The 17,470-nt window shown below is 44.4% G+C and overlaps 1 protein-coding gene across 2 annotated transcripts in view; it reads right to left on the bottom strand.

Moving 5' to 3' along the window:
• Window positions 1-17,470, bottom strand: part of cemip2 (cell migration inducing hyaluronidase 2) — an 82,807-nt gene that overhangs the window by 52,884 nt on the left and 12,453 nt on the right. For both annotated transcript variants that reach the window (XM_078529772.1, XM_078529779.1), the window contains exons 2-3: window positions 4,048-4,396; window positions 1,447-1,587 (exon numbers count right to left, since the gene is read on the bottom strand). In XM_078529772.1, the coding sequence (XP_078385898.1) occupies window positions 1,447-1,587; window positions 4,048-4,384 (478 nt within the window). In that variant the 5' untranslated portion in view covers window positions 4,385-4,396. The remainder of the gene's footprint in view (window positions 1-1,446; window positions 1,588-4,047; window positions 4,397-17,470) is intronic.

Below are 17,470 nucleotides of genomic sequence, written 5' to 3'. Positions count from 1 at the left end.
TCACTGTCGCTGTGTTAAAATCCTGGAACTCCCTCCCGAACAGCACTGTGGGCGTACCTACACCACATGGACTGCAGCGGTTCAAGAAGACAGCTCACCACCATCTTCTCAAGGGCAACAGGAATGGGTAGTGATGCCCATGAAAGAATTTAAAAAAAACCTGGTGTAGCATAAGTTGCTGCAAGATGGAATATACTAACAGTCAGTATATTTTTAAAGCGGGGAGGTGAGGGAAGATAATCGCCCAATGGCTCAGTGGGTATGTGCACCACTTGGTTTGAAATGCAGCCATGCAGATTAGGGCAAGGCAGGTTCAATACTTGATCTGTGCTGACGTAGCTCATCTCAAATCAGGAAAGGATTGGGATCCACAATGGCTGTGCTCCAGGGTGGAGCTGTGACTGAGGCCCCTCCTCCAGATGTCCAAACATTCTGCTCAAAGGCTCATCTCTATTGGTTCCAATAAAATTAAAATAATTGGTGCGTCGAGGTCACCCAATGGAAGTCCTTCAAATTATGCAAAGGCTTGATAGACACAGAGAAGATGGGGGAGTCCAAAACCTGGGGACAGAAACTGAACTTATAAGATGCATAAGATAGTCCCTAATAAATCAAATAAAAGTTTCAGGAGGAACATCTTTACCCAGAGAGTGTGGAGAATGTGGAACTCGCTACCACAGGGAGTGGTGGAGGGGAATAGCATAGTTAAATTTTAGGTGAAAATAGATAAACACATGAGCGAGAGAGGGATGCTGATGGGTTGAACAGAGGAGGAGTGGGAGGAGGCGCAAATAGAACATAAACATCAGCATGACTAGATGGGCCAAATGGTCTGTTCCCGTCTTGTAAAATTGTATGTAATTTTTATCTTCAAGAGATGAGGGTAGACAATTTGGGGGTGGTGGAGTGGAAAGGGGGAGGTGATGGCATAGTGATATTGTCGCTGGACTAGTAATCCAAAGACCCAGGGTAATGCTCTGGGGACTCAGGTTTTAATCCTGCCACGGCTGATTGAATTTGAATTCAATAAAAATCTGGAATTAAAAGTATCATAATGACCATGAAACCATTGTCGATTGTTGTAATAAAAAACCCTTCTGATTCACTAATGCCCTCTAGGGAGGGAAATCTGCCATCCTTACATGGTCTGGCCCACATGTGACTCCAGACCCACAGCAATGTGGTTGGCTCTTAAATGCCCTCTGAACAAGGGCAATTAGGGATGGAAAATAAATGCCAGCCTAGCCAGCGACACCAACATCCCATGAATGGATAAAAAAGGGGTATGCTTTTAACAGTGACAAAATAAACAATATTATTCAATAACTTAAACAAATGGTTATTCAGCCAAATGAAAAGCAGACAGGAAATATGAACACGATGAATAAAAAAAATGACTGCAGAAGAGTTGTCCGGAGGCCCTTGTAATGGAATTGGCAATCTCACCTCCATGCTGAATGATAATGGAATGAACAGTTGCTGATGAAACTAGTCGAAGATTATCTCCTCTTTTGATGATGATTCTTTTCTGTCTGTCATGACCCGGATTCCAGTCCTTAAGTCCAAATTTCTGATCGGGACAGTTCTCTGAAATATCGCAAGGCAATTACCTTAGTCTCGGACTGCTGTCAGCTATTCTCTTGTCAATGCAAAGGCTGCACAGCTCCAGGGGGCAGCATTTGGAATATTAAATATTTGCTTTAATTCTGAAATGATGATGGCTTTTGACAGGGTAAATAAGACGACACTGGGAGGTATTTAATGCCCTCCCATAGTGGGTTTGGTGGCGGGTGGGGTATTTAGTCAGGTGGGCGCGTACCCTGCCACCTTCCCGCCTCCACTCCGATTGTCCATGGCAGGAAGACCCGTGGACGGCCTTCTTACCCCTCCACCAATTGGGGCCCTTAAGTGGCCAATTAATGCCCACTTAAGGGTCTCATACCAACACCACTGGTATGAACAGATTGGAGGGGGAAGGGTCACCATACAGGCAGCACAACAAGCAAGCGTGTGCAGACTTTCTTGTGGGCTCCCAGGATTGGGAGGTCCCTTGTTCAAAGGCACTCAGTGCCTGATCGAGGGACCCAGCATCAGGAAGGGTGTACCCGCTGAGGGCCAAACCCCCTCACCCCCTCACCCACCCCGATGACACCCCCACCCCGCGACACCCCCCCTACTGCCAATCGCTCACCCATGGCATGAATCCAGCCATAGCAACCAGGGCTGCTGGGCCTTGTGTGGGCGTATTGCCAGCAGTAGCCATTCGGGTGGTCTCTGATTGGAAGGCAGCTCTTAGCAGGCGGGAATTCTGCCTCAGGGTTCTTGATCCCAGGGAAGGCCCACTGCTGGTCCGTCCAGTGCCTTAGTGGCACTTCAGTGGGCCTTCCAGGAAAGAAGCGGAACTCCTACTGGCTCCACAGCCACTAGGCGAGACTCACGCCGCCTTCATTAAATACAGGCCACTAATTCCACTGGCACGAGGATTCGACACCAGAAGACACGTACAGAGGAAAGGTAATTAATTTAAAAGGTAATTGTTTAAATAAACGCGGTGAGTTCTTATGATCTTGAACACCCTGTAAGAAAGGGCGGTGGAAACAAGTTCAATAGTAACTTTCAAAAAAAGGAATTGGATAATCACTTGAAAGGGAATAATTTACAGGGTATTGGGGATACAGCAAAGCAGGGCGAATTGGATAGCTCTTTCAAGGAGCCAGTACAGGCATGATGCACTGAAGGGCCTCCTTCTGTATGATTTCCAGTTAAGCCAGCTGATACAATCCAATGAGAACTTTTAATTAGCCAATTTCCCAGAAGAGTTCCAAAAGTACGGGTAAAACCCCAGTGAAAACCTTAAAGTATCATTTTCAAAGCAAACTAAATCACAAGTTATAAGTAGTGGGCCGTAACTTCCGAAGGGGTGACAATTGACCCTTCTTCAGGGCCATACGGACTCGAAACGTTAACTCTGTTTTACTCTCCACAGACACTGTCAGACCTGCTGAGTTTTTCCAGCATTTTGTTTTTGTTTCAGATTTCCAGCATCCGCGGTATTTTGGTTTTACCTAAGTGTATAATGTAAGTGGGCAGGATCTGCGTGGAGTCGGGTTGGGCCTCGGTGGGGGGGATGTGGTCAGTTTGGGTCGGACTTTGGGGGGTGGGGGTGTTGGGTCGGACCTTGGGGTGGTGGGTTCGGGTCAGGATGGGTCGGGTCGGACCTTGGGGGGGGTGGGGATATTGGGTCAGGCCTTGGGCCTTGGGGGGTGGGGGTATTGGGTTGGGCCTTGGGGGGTGGGGGTATTGGGTTGGGCCTTGAGTGGGGGGTGAGCTGGGGTCAGGATGGGTCGGGTCAGACCTTGGGGTTGGGGTTTGGGGGTCAGGTGGGGCCGGTGGTGTGGGCTGGATCAGGCCTTGGGGGGGTGGGGGTGAGTCGGGTCGAGCCTTAGGGGCGTGGATTCGGGTCAGGTCTGGCTTTGTGTTGAGGAAAGGGGGGAGGTGCGGGGGTCCTGTTTCTGTGCTGTAGCGCAGATCCAGAAATGAGAACGTTTTCTGACTGCAAGTGTTTCTTTTTGAACCAAAAAAAGGCACAGCTGGGGTCACGTAAACCATGGATGCAATTGCAGGAAAAGATACATTTTAGGGAGATGATACAAACAGAAATACTGTCAACTGCCCAAGAATGACAGAGAATGGCTTCACAATGCTAATGAGGCAAGTAGGAAATTGGTTACATAACAATTTCTCGAGAATGGAAGGAACCAAACCAGGAGGGAAATGACTCGTGCGCAGCAAGTGTTTCTAATCTGGAACGCACTGCCCGAGAGGCTGGTGGAGACAGGTTCAATCGTAGCTTTCAAAAGGGGAGTGGATAAGCAACCGAACGGAAAGTATTTGCAACGATACAGGAAAAGGCAGGTGAGTTGCACTAGCTAAATTGTCCTTATAGAGAGTCAGCACGGACATGACGGATCGAATGGCCTCATTCTGTGCTGTAAACATTCCATGATTCTATGTGTTTGCCAAGATCACGTATGTAGAGACACTTACCATCTCGCTCGAACTTTGATTTGGTTCCCAAGGCAACTGCCAGCACAATAAGCAATATACCCACACAGACAGCAACACATATGTAGCTACTCTTCACTTTCTTTCTGCCCAAGTCCTCAGACATGTGCCGCTGACTGACTCCTCGGTGCATAAAGGTGGCTTGATTGTCAGTTTTGGAGGAGCTCCACTGCACAGAGGGATCGGACACCCCGGGAACAGGAGGAGGCCGGACTGGCATCACTCTGCCGGGCACATAGCCTGGTGATTGGCAGCGCCCCCCATTCGAAGCCGGGCTGTACGGGAGGGAGCGAGCGGGCCTTTTTCTGTCCTGTTGCATGTCGCCAGTCAGCTGTAGAGAACCAAACAAGAAAGTGGGAAAGGCAGGTCGAAAAAAAGTACCAAAAAAAAATCTTTGTCTTTTGCCTTCTCTTGTTAACAGTGTGTTAATGCTACAGAACAGCCCGAGGCTGCAGTCTTAATAGAGCTTCCACGCTCTATTGTAATCCAATCCTTTCATCTTGTGCTGAAAGCATTGGGCGAACGTACAGGGTGGCTTAGATGAGAGCCCCTTCCAGCTTGCGGGCTGTAAGAACAATACAGCCTTTGTATTGCTCCTCCGACAGCAACTCAGTGCTATAATGTACACAAAGAAAAGATGTTCCATTGAGAGGAAACAGGACTAAAAGTCAAACTGTTAAGAGGGTGCACTTAGAAGGAAAGAGACACTGGTTCCTTTCCAGCTATTCACGAGCACTCAATGATTCACTACGACAGGAGGCAGTCAGCGTAACACAGCCCACAGTATACTGTCCTGGAAACTGTCAACACAGCTCAAGAGTATCTTGTTAAGTCAGTCTGTAAAAAAAAAAGCAATTCAACAGATGGCACAATTGTAGAGTTCTGCAAAAAAAAAAATCACCAAACATTATGCTGTAGAATATAAGGAAAAGACTTGCATTTCAGTGGCACTTGTCACAGCCTCAGGACATGCCAATGCACTTCACAGCCAACTGAGTACTTTTGATTTGTAATCGCTGTTGTAGCACAGGGCAAATATGGCAGGCAATTTGCGCTAGCAAGTTCCCACAAACAGCAATCAAATAACTGACCCAAACATCTGTTTTAGGCATTAGTTGAGGGTAAATTTTGGTCAGGACACCAGGAGTAGTCCCCCAGTGCTCTTCTTCAAATAAGTCATGGGATCTTTGATATCCTGAGAAGGCAGAAGGGGCCTTAGTTTAATGCCTTATCTGAAAGAGAGTACCTCCAGCAGTGCAGTAATACTTCAGCACCATACTGAGGGAGAAGAACATTGGAAATAGGAGCAGGAGTAGGCCATTCGGCCCCTCAAGCCTGCCCCACAATTCAATAAGATCATGGCTGATTTGCCCCAGGCCTCAACTCCTCTTTCGTGCCATCTCCTCATAACCTTCCACTCCCCAATATTTCAAAAATCTATCTACCTCCTCTTTAAATACTTTCAGTGATCTACCCTCCACAAGTGTCGGTCTCGATTTTGTGTTCATGTCTCTGCTGAACTCATGGCCTTCAGGAGTGAATATGCAATGATTTTGTTTGCCTTCTTGACTACTTACATCAATATCAACTTGCATTTATATAGCGCCTTCAAGGTAGAAAAACATCCCAAAGGGCTTCACAGGAGTGATTGTCAAACAAAATCTGACACTGAGCCACATAAGGAGATATTAGGACAGGTGACCAAAAGCTTGGTCAAAGAGGTTGGTTTATGGTGCATCTCAAAGGATCTTAAAGAAGAGTGAGAGAGAGGTAGAGAGGTGGAGAGGTTTAAGGAGGGAATTCCAGAGCAAAGGGCCTAGGCAACTGAAGGCACAGCCACCATTGGTCGGGGATGTGCAAGAGGTTAGAACTGGGAGGAGGAGTGTAGAAATCTTGCAGGGTGTTTGGAGATGGAGGAGGTTATGGAGATAAAGAGGGGTGAGGCCGTGGAGGAATTTGAACAAAGAGGCTGAGAAGTCCAGGCATAGCTGGGCCAGAAGCTAATGTAGGTCAACGAACATGGTTATAGGTGAATGGGACTTAGGACCTAGAAACAAGATGTAACATGGATATTCAGGCACCTCGCCAGTCTACCAAGGTTAATACTGCAGTTAATTAAAATAACCAGTCATCTCCTAGTGCAGAACAAAGGTAAAACACTCTGGGCCAAGTCAGCATGAATTAAATGTGCCTCAAGGCTAGTACTGACATCTATGTCTCTAGATATTATTGTTGGTCTTGGTATGGTGCCCACCAGCTGTAGGATGATCTAGTGCCAGGAAACCTAGGATCTGTGCACAGCAGTATACCACTATTGGGATTTCCTGACTCAACACCACGCCCGATCTGCAACACAGTGTACTGACTAGCTGGCCAATTCTACAACATTTCACTCATGACTGTGGGGCTCCAATTCTTCATGGGGCATGTGAATTGGTGGCGGGTGGGGGTGCAGCGGGGTAAAGGAAGAAGCGGAAGAATATGAAACAAAATGACCATGTATATAAATTCAAAGCTTTCAAATTAAAGAGAACAGATAGAATAGATAGAGAGCAACATTTCCGCTGGTTGGGGTGTCTAGGACTAGGAGGACAGGGTTTTAAAAAATCAGAGCCAGACCTTTTAGGACTGAAATTAGGAAACACTTCTATGCACAAAGGGTGGTAGAAGTTTGGAACTCTCTTCCGCAAATGACAGTTGGTACAAGGGCAATTGTTAATTTTATCTCCCAGATTGATAGATTTGTGTTAACCAAATGTATTAAGGGATATGGGGCATTGGTGGGTATATGGAGTTAAATCGCAGATCATCCATGATCTCACTGAATGGCAGAACAAGGTCAAGGGGCTGAATGGCCTCCTCCCGTTCCTATGGTCGAATCCTTCCACTCTCCTTTGTTCTGATTCTATTAAACTGCTTGTTCATCATTTATTATTTTCAGGTCTGACGAAGGGATGAATATCTGAAAGTTCAATCCATCGCCTCCTCTCTGTGGCTCAGTTGGTAGCACACTCACCTCTGAATCACAAGTTCTGGGTTCAAGTCCCACTGTAGGGCTTGAGCACAAAAATCAAAGTCAATGCAGTACTGAGCGAGTTCTGCACTGTTGGAGGTGCTGTCTTTCAGACAAGATGCTAAACCAAATGTCTGCCTGCTCTGCTGGATGCAAAAAGACCCCATGACACTATGTTAAAGAAGAGTAGGGGAGTTCTTCCTGGCCAATATTTATCCCTCAATCAACATCACAAAAAATAGATTTTGTCATTATTACATTGCTGTTTGTGGGAGCTTGCTGTGTGTAAATTGACTGCCACATTTCCAACATTACAACAGTGACCACACTTCAGAAATTCTTCGTTGGCTGTAAAGTGCTTTGAGATGCCCGGTGGTTGTGAAAGACGCTATATAAATGCAAGTCTTGCTTCCTTTCTGGTGCTGATGAGCTTGCTCCATTCCTAGCAAATATTGTTTCAGAGTTCCAGAAGTTGCGGTTTCTTTATAATGTGAGAGGAAAAAAAATGCCCTCTGTTGAGAGAAAAGCTTTTTATCAGGTTTGAGTGCAAATCCAGGAGTCACAAAAGTTATTGAGTGAAGAGTGTTTTGAGTAGGGAAGGTTTGCAGGAAATGGTTTGACACACTGGCTAATCTCAGCATGTCCACACACAAAGGGTTTGAAGGATATGGGCAGGAAAGCGCTCAAAGTTTGGTCAAAATCACCTAGGGCAGTTCTAGTAATATTGGGATGAGAGGAGGCCATTCAACCCCTCAAACCTGTTTCACCATTCAATTAGATCATGGCTGATTTGTTTCATAATTCCATGTACCCATCTTGGTTTCGTAACCCTTACTACTTTCCTTAGAATTACTGAAGCAACATCTTCTGGGAGCAAATGGTACAAATCGGCCAATATGGCACTTGGGAAATTTGTTTTGAAATGCAATTTTCAAGTGGTGAGAATGTGGAACACAGAAAGCAGAAGGAATAGAGAGTTACTCTGGTGGAGTGAGTGTAGCTCAAGTGGAACATACACACCCACATCAACTGCTTAGGTCGAATGGCCTGCTTCTGTGAAATATATCCCACGTCATTCAATGCTAGTTATAGAAGCAATACATTCATGTTAGTCGCCTTGTACATAAACAGAAATTTTACCCAACCTCAGACACTCTTCTTTCATCCTTCAAAATCTCAATTTAAACTCTATAGACATTTTAAGCTTTTCTAGTTTTAATACTTACCCGGCTGTACAGTCCAGAACGTCATGTGTTGGTTCTTGAAACACCGTGTCTCGGCTTTTTAAAAGCTAACATTTTGTATGAATTTCTTTACATAGAGTTACATTGTATTCACAGAACAGACAGAGGCCATTCAGCCCAGCTGGTCTGTGCTGGTGTTCATGCTCCAAACAAGCTTCCACCCAAACCTCTTTGTCTCACCCTATCAGCTTATCCTTCTATTCCTCTCTCCCTCAAGTGCTTTTCGAGCTTCCCCGTAAATGTACCTATACTATTCACCTCAACTGCTCCATATGGTAGTGAGTTCCACATTCTCACCACTCTCTATGTTAAAAGAAGTTTCTCCTGAATTCCCTATTGGATTTATTACTGGTCGAATATCCTTCATTTGTACATCCAAAACTGAACATTTTTTGAATGGCTTTGCAGTTAATTTGTATGTTAATAAAGCAATGTAATATTATATTACAGGTGTAACAAGTGTTAACAGGTAAGAAGTAAGGTGTGAGAGTTGCCAAATGGAGAAACAACCTAGGCCGGGATTTTCCTGCTTTGCCGTGGTGGGACCCGCTGTGAGGGATGCGGCGGGCCAGCCAAAATTCCATTGGCTTTCAGCAGGACCAGAAGATCCCAGTAGTGGGCGGGGCTAGAAAATCCCAGCCCTAGTATTTGTAGACTATAGCTAGCCTGGGCTTAGGCTGTGGTAATGTAAGTAGGCCTGGGCCTACCATATATACTGTAGACCCGAAAACCGAAAATATCTGAACACCGAAACGCAATTGGCCCCAAGGGTTTCAGATAAAAGATACTCAACCTGCACTGACTATCTTACATTTATAGCCCTAGTTTTGAAAATGTTGTGCTAGTTTGGTTCAGTGAGGGGGGAGGAGTGGAAATCAACCATAAATTCTGTTTTTGAACCCAGTTTCACAGCAAATGAAAATTAGAATGTGTAGCACTGCCTTCATAAGCTTAAACTGTGGAAGGGAAGCAAACTCCATACACTGCAATTTAACAAAACCCACAAAAACTATTTAATCACAAGGACAGTAATTTCTGAAGATCATCATTGTGGAAATTGATCTAATTCTAAAACAACACAGTCCTTATTGTTAACAGATTTCCAGTTGAGAATTCCTGCCTACAAGAGGAAAACATACAGCCTGTCCAAACACATCACGTGTAATTGACTGGAAACTATGCTTAAAAGAAACACTGAGTGCTTCTACCAGATCACACACTTGCACAGCAGCAGAAACCACTGCAATTGCCAACACAACATAAATCCGGTTTCACGTATTAGCCAACTTCCTTTGATGTTTCTAGGTGGCCTCCTTCTGAATGGACAGAAGTTGTTAGCTATCAGACACTCCCTCCGCTCTGCACCCCAACCCCCCAACACACACACACACACCTACTGACAGCAGCACTTAGATACTTACTGCCTCTTTCTGCTTTCAACTTGCAGTGATAAAGGAGTTTCCATAACAAATCTTTGAGCAGCTTGCAGTAAACCAGAGGCCCAGTAATTTGGTAGCAGATGCTCATTACAATACTCAATACTCATTATACTACTTGTTGTAATCTCCATCAAATGCACCAATTTCTCAAAGCTCAAAATCCTTGATTCTGTTGTGATTTACAGGTGTGCCAAATCAGAAAAAAAGTGCTGAAATCGGAGACATCAAATATTAGCCCTCACAGACTAAGATGATAGAATTTTACAGCACAGAAAAAGGCCATTCAGCCCAATGTGCCTAGGGCAGCTCCTTGAACGAACTAGCCAATTAATTCAACTCCCCCACCCCGCTCCTCCTCACTAGCATTGCCATTTTCCCCTTCAAGTATTTATCCAATTTCCTTTCGAAAATCACTCCTTTCTCGTCATCCCATCTCTGGTTCTTTTGTCAATCAGCTTAAATTTGTGTGCTCTAATCACCAACCCTTCTGCCAGTGAAGCAGTTTCTCCCTATTTACTCTTCCAAAACCCTCATAATTTTTGAACGCCTCTATCAAATCTCTCCATTACCTTCATTGCTTTGGGGAGAACAATCCCAGCTTCTCTGGTGTCTCCACATTAAACAAAGTCCCTCATCCCTAGTACCATTCCAATCAACCTCCTGTGCACGCCCTCCAAGGGCCTGACATCCTTCCTAAAGCGCAGTGACACGTTGTTGAATAAAACCCACCATACTCGAACGATGCAATGCCAAGGCGTTTTGGAATAACAGCAGCCTTGCCTTGAACTGAAAGGATATGTACCTACATTTCATTACACATCTTTCAGTCAGGGCTCGGAATGACAAGACTGATGAGAGACAAGCAACTACATCACTGCAAAGGGGAGGAAGATAAAATACTCAAATACTCAAAATCGGTCTCAAGCTGTTACTTGACATCTGTTAAAAAGAGCCATTAGCAGTGAACTAGCATAGACATGAGCAGGAACATCCAAGGAGGACAAACTAATTCTAGAAAAGCACTGCAAAGGCTTCCAAGAGAAGTATGATTTATAAACAGAAACAGAAACACAAAATGCTGGAAATACTCAGCAGGTCAAGTAGCATCTGAGGGGAAGGAAACATGGTTGATGTTTCAGATCAATGACCTTTCAAAGTTAGAGATGTAGCTGGTTTTAATTAAGTACAGAGGCAACAAAGAACAAACAGGGTAGCTCTGTGGAAGGCGGGAGAGATTAAATAACAAAAGGGATGATGGTGCAAGGGAAATGAGGTAAGTGAGGGGACAAGTACAGAAACAAAAAGATATGTTGAGAGGAGGTGTGAATAGCAACAGCAGAAACATTTTAAAATTTATTCTTCCATGGGATGTGGGTGTCGCTGGCAAGGCCAGCATTTGTTGCCCATCCCTAATTGCCCTTGAACTGAATGACCATTTCAGAGGGCAGTTAAGAGTCAACCACATTACTATGGGTCTGGAGTCACACATAGGCCAGACCAGGTAAGGATGGCAGATTTCCTTCCCTAAAGGACATTAGAGAACTAGATGGGTTTTTTGTGACAATCGATGATAGTTTCATGCTCATCATTACTGCTTTATATTCCAGATTTTATTAATTGAATTCAAATTCCACCAGTTGCCATGGTGAGATTTGAAACCTTGGCCCCAGAGTATTAGCCTAGGCCTCTGGATTACTAGCCCAGTGACATTACCACCATCTCCCCCATTACCATTACTGATGTCCTATAAAATGGGAGCAATGGTTATATTCAGCATAGACTTATTTAGAAGACTTAATGTGTCTAGAGCCAATGAGCCAGAAAAAGCTAAAAGCAAAATACCACGGATGCTGTAAATCTGACATAAAAACAGAAAATGCTGGAAAAACTCAGCAGGTCTGACAGCATCTGTGGAGGGAGAAAGCACCTGAGCCAGACAAATCACCTGCTCAAACGTATTTTATAGTCACCAAACCCTCTAATTTAATTTTGGACTGCACAGGCCCTTTAAATATTTTTACATACGCCGTGTGGGAACCTTGGGTGTGCTGAGTGACCACATAGCCGAGAGGGAATATTGGTTGTAATCTAAAATTGTTGAATTCAACATTCAGACCTCCTAGCCCACTTTTTCCCCTGGCTTTGTACTTGCTTCTAAACTGTTACACCACTAAATTCTTCCAGTTCTGACGAAAGGTCATTATGACCTGAAACGTTAACTCTGTTTCTATCTCAACAGACGTTGCGCCTCATCTGCTCAGAGTTTTCCAGCATGTTCCGTTTTCATTTCAGATTTTCTAGCACCGGCTCGATGTTGCTCGTACAGTTTGTAGGTGGCCTGTCCTGAGCCAGTTTCTCACAGTCAGAAGGGAAGACAGGCAGTAAAGGTGGCTTAGCATCTGGGGTAGAGAGCCTGCTAGCATTGGCCATCCTGCCAAGACATTGAAGGATTAAGAATTGGCATTGTTAAACTGCATTGTCATCACAAGTCTCACTATCTTACGGTGACCAAATAGGTCAAATACCACTTTTATTTCTGGGATCTTTTGCAGGGGTTTGGTTAATTAAATTCCATGATTCTGTCTGTTTTTCATGGAAATCAGCTGAATAGAGAAGCTGGGCTTGTTCTCCTTGGAGCGGAGAGGATTTATATATATGGGTTGTGGGCGTCGCTGGCTAGGCCAGCATTTATTGTCCATCCCTAATTGCCCTTGAGAAGGTGGTGGTGAGCTGCCTTCTTGAACCGCTGCAGTCCATGTGGTGTAGGGAGTCCAAAGTGCTGTTAGGGAGGGAGTTCCAGGATTTTGACCCAGCGACAGTGAAGGAACGGCGATATATTTCCAATCAGGATGGTGGGTGGCTTGGAGGGGTGGTGGTGTTCCCATGTGTCTGCTGGCCTTATCCTTCTAGATGGTAGTGGCCGTGGGTTTGGAAGGTGCTCTCTCTGTCCTGAGCCAGTTTCTCACAGCCAGAAGGGAAGACAGGCAGTAAAGGTGGCTTAGAATCTGGGGTCGAGAGCCTGCTAGCATTGGCCATCCTGGTGGTGGTGTTCCCATGTGTCTGCTGGCCTTGTCCTTCTAGATGGTAGTAGCCATGGGTTTGGAAGGTGCTCTCTCTACATATGGCCACGCCTCATGGTCTTACTGTTTCCTCTTCAGTTGCTTGTAGGAGCTTCCCGTTTTCAATTTCAAGCTATCTAACATCTCCATTCCCTTTCTCCCTCTTGGTCTACATCCCTCTAATCTTCCTTCAATCATCTCCTGCAAGTTCTCATGTCTTAGAATATGGCCAACCAAACCTCGTTGTGTTTTCTTGATGATATTCACTAACGATCTTTCCTCTCCACCATCCTGACAGCTTCTTCATTACTCTCATGTTCTCTCCAACTGACCTGCTCCATCCTCCTCCAGAACCACATTTCGCAACTTTCGAGTCTTTGATTGTCCGCTTTTCCCAAAGTCCATGTTTCAGCCTCGTACAACAAGACATTCCAAATCACAGTCTTGATCATTCTTTTCTTAAGATCGCTACTCATTCCCATGCTGAGCAATTCTTTGTCGTTGCTATTCTAGCCCTGATTTCTTCATGGAAGTGACCATCTTCTGATAAGATGTTCCCTGGCATTTAAATTCTGAAACCTGCTCCAGCTGCCGACCATTTATTGTGATCTTTGTTTTCCCACCATTATTTCTTCCAGTCCTCCTAACTTTCACATTTTTTGCCTTAACTTTCATTCCGTAAGCTTTCACTACTTCATTCATTTATCCACTAGCATCTGTAGATCTCCTGCTGTGCTTGCCCTGTCACTACTACTAAAAAGTTAATGGCAGATTTAATAAAAGGTATTTAAAACCACAAAGACTTTTGCTAGCGTAAATGCGGAGAAACTGTTTCTGCTGGCAGGAGGGCCAGTAACCAGAGGACTCAAATTTAGGATAATTGGCATAAGAACCAGAGGGGAGATGAGAATTTTATTTTTTTTTTGCACAGCGATTTGTTTGTGATCTGGAATGCACTGGCCTAAAAGGCTGGTGGAAGCTGATTCAATAACAACTTTCAAAAGGGACTTGAATAAATACTTGATGGGAAAAAATTTGCAAAGCTGTGGGGAAATAGCAAGGGAGTGGGACTAATTGGGTAGCTCTTTCAAAGAGCCAGTGCAGGCACAATGGGCCGAATGGCCTCCTTCTATACAGTATCATTCTAATCAGAAATTGATTACCAGGAACTTTTACAGCAGATATGCATTCTTAGAAAATGCGTCACTGGTAATAGCACTTGACTTTGTCCATACACAGGCATTTCTGCTTTTCATATCTTTCACACTTCTGCAGTTCGCCCTCACCAGTAAGGTCATTCTTTCGCAGAAAGAGCTAGAGAATCCAAAACATACACAAATATCACTTGGTCCATCGAAGTCACTCCTTCAGTGGACCGCAGCCCACCTGCTACTGGAACGTGTCTTTGCAAAGACGGTCGGAAAGGAGACGCAGCAGTTTTTCTCAACGTTCATCCCAAGCAGCTCCGTGACACGGGACTTTGCGCTTTACAGGTGGGGGACACACATTAACTGCAGCTGGAGGACCATCAGCTCAGTAAAAGGCGTTCTTTGGTCTGTCCGAAACTTTTAGGTCTTCCAGTGCAAAAAGTTGTCCCCGCCTGAGTGTTGCAGACTGGCACATTCCAAGCTCTAGGGCCACGTGCTGAGGGATGCACTGAAGCTTGGGGCAGCCGCTGCAAAGATAGAATGGGGAAATTCTGCCATCTGAGGTCTTTCAGCTATAGTATACCGGGGTACTGGACACTGGGTAAAACCCATTCGGCTGTATGTTCAACGAATATTAACTGTAATTGTAAATGTAGTGAGTAACATTTAGTTTTGGAAAAAAATGATTTGGTTTACATGGAATGTAATGTCAATTTTGAACGGTCATGTAATGTACTTATATAAATTTTATTAATAAAATATATTTTGGGGATAAAAAGATAAAATAAAAATACACATTTAATCAGACCCTACTGAACAACAACAACAACAACTTGCATTTCAATAGCACCTTTAAGATGGTAAAATATCCCAAGGGACTTCGCAGGAGTATTACCAGACATAATTTGACACCTAGCCACACAGGCAATATTAGGACAGGTAACCAAAAGCTTGGTCAAAGAGACAGGTTTTAAAGAGTGATGTAAAAAAGGAGAGAGAGAGGGGGAGCTAGAGAAGTTTGGGAGGGAACTTCAGAGCTTAGGGTCCAGGCAGCAGCACGCATGCAATGGTGGAGCAATGTATATTGGAGATGCACAAGAGTTATGATGTTAAGGAGGTAACTTAATAATGTAGAAAATCTGCAAATTATCATCTCCCCCAAAGGCAAAAACGTCCCAATATCTATCTAATCGTACATCGAAAATGTAATTCTTGATTAATTGGCTTTCTTGGTATGCACTTCCATAATCCCAACAACTCAGGAACAATTAGGTTTGGCACGTAGTCAAGAGTAGTTAATGCTTTATTGACATCACCTATTTCTAGAACCTCAGTGTGGCATTTAACTTTGACTAAGAGTACTGCAAAATGATTGCCAGCAAACAAACGATCACATTCGGTTACTGTCCCTCATGGTACTGGTGTGATCTCAGTCATGTGCAATAAATTTTGCATGATGCGAGGTCAAGAGAGTAATACAAAGTAGTGAATCACAGAACCATAACCCAATTGCATTTTGAGAGCAGGGAAAAGGCTGAAAGGTTCAATTATGGCCCAGAATTCAATGACAACTTATTTGGATTTTCCCCCTACTTTGGTGAAGGATAAGTTAGGAAAACCTTCTACACACAAGGATGGTAGCAGTTTGGAACTCTCTTTCGCAAATGGTATTTGATGCCGGATCAATTATTAAATTTAAATCTAGGATTGAGAGACTTCTGTTAACCAAAGGCGTTAAAGGATAATGCTCAAAGGTGGGTATGTAAAGTTAGGTCACAGATCAGTTGTAATCTCACTAAATGGTGAACAACAAGTTTGAGGGGTTGGGTGGCCTCCTCCTCTTCCTATGTTCCAAGCAGAATTGACTGAATGAGATGGATGTCGTGGCAATGTCACTGGACTAATAATCCAGAGGCCCAGACTAATCCTCTGGGGACATGGGTTCAAATCCCACCATGGCACCTGGTGGAATTTAAATTCAATTAACCTGGGACTGAAAGCTAGTCTCAGTAATGGTGACCATGAAACTATCATTGATTGCCGTCAAAACCTATATGCTTCACTAATGTCCTTTAGGGAAGGAGATTCGCCATCCTTACCTGGTCTGGCCTACATGTAACGCCAGACCCACAGTAATGTGGTTGACACTTAACTGCCCTCTGAAATTAGCTAGCAAGTCACTCAGGACAATGAGGAATGCCTTGCCAACATCCCATGAAAGAATGAAGAAAAAGATCCCCCTCCTTGGGTGAGTGTATTGCGTGATCTAACACTGTGCCATATAGCACTGTGCCAAATTCAGTACCGAATCTGTACTGGTTACCCCCATCTCAGGTGAGGCGTAGTAGCAGAACCACATCTGGCCTACCTGGACACATACAAGTGGTGATCAAATGCTCTGTATGATATTCACTACAGAGTCTCACAAAGTGTGATCCTAGAATACGATACTTGATATTCGGCAGAGCTGGGAGGGCCATATCTCAAGCTGACTTGGTGCCTCTTAGTGCAGGAGGAGTTAATGGAAAATGGAAGAAAAACAGGCACTCGGCCTGGCAAGTATTGCCACTACATGGGAGTCCTTCCCCTTTTCAATGGCAAACAAACCAGTAACTCCAAAATTTCCTACACTGGTCAGTTGATTTGTGTAATGCATTTAACACAATCACTTTTCCAAGCCCGCAGCTAACCAGCCCCTCATCAACCATCCACCGCACCCACCTTTGACACGTCTAATTTATCCCCCAATCAGTTATTTATAGAATGTTGTTCCTGATATATATTAATGATCTAGATCTTGGTGTGTAGGGGACAATTTCAAAGTTTGCGGATGATACAAAGCTTGGGAGTGTTGTAAACTGCGAGGGCGACAGTGTAGAACTTTAAAAGGACATGGACTAGTTGGTGGAGTGGGCAGATAGGTGGCAGATGAAGTTCAATGTGGAGAAGTGTGGGGTGATGCATTTTGTTAGGAAGGATATGGACAGACAATATAAAATAAGGGGTGAAATTTTGAAGGGGATGCAGAATATAAGAACATAAGGACTAGGAGTAGGCAATTCAGCCCCTCGAGCCTGCCCTGCCATTCAATACGATCATAGCTGATCTAATTTCGGCCTCAACTCCAATTTCCCGCCCTTACCTATAACCTTTCAACCCATTACTAATTAAAAATCTGTCTATCTCCTCCTTAAATTTATTCAGCGTCCCGGCATCCACTGCACTCTGAGGCAGTGAATTCCACAGATTCATGACCATTTGGGAAAAGTAATTCCTCTTCATCTGATTTAAATCTACCACCCCTTAGCCTAAAACTATGGCCTCTCATTCTAGAATGCCCCTGAAGGGGAAACATCCGCTCCACATCTACTTTGTCTATCCCCTTTACCATCTTATATACCCCAATTAGATCTCCTCTCATCCTTTTAAACTCTAGCAAGTATAGGCCTAAACTGCTCAATCTCCCCTCGTAAGACAAGTCCCGCATCTCTGGAATCAATCT

Source organism: Cetorhinus maximus, chromosome 2 (assembly GCF_964194155.1).
Source record: "Cetorhinus maximus chromosome 2, sCetMax3.hap1.1, whole genome shotgun sequence".
NCBI lineage: Eukaryota > Metazoa > Chordata > Chondrichthyes > Lamniformes > Cetorhinidae > Cetorhinus > Cetorhinus maximus.
The sequence above is the reverse complement of the archived record's forward strand: the minus strand, read 5'-3'. Positions and strand labels throughout refer to the sequence as shown.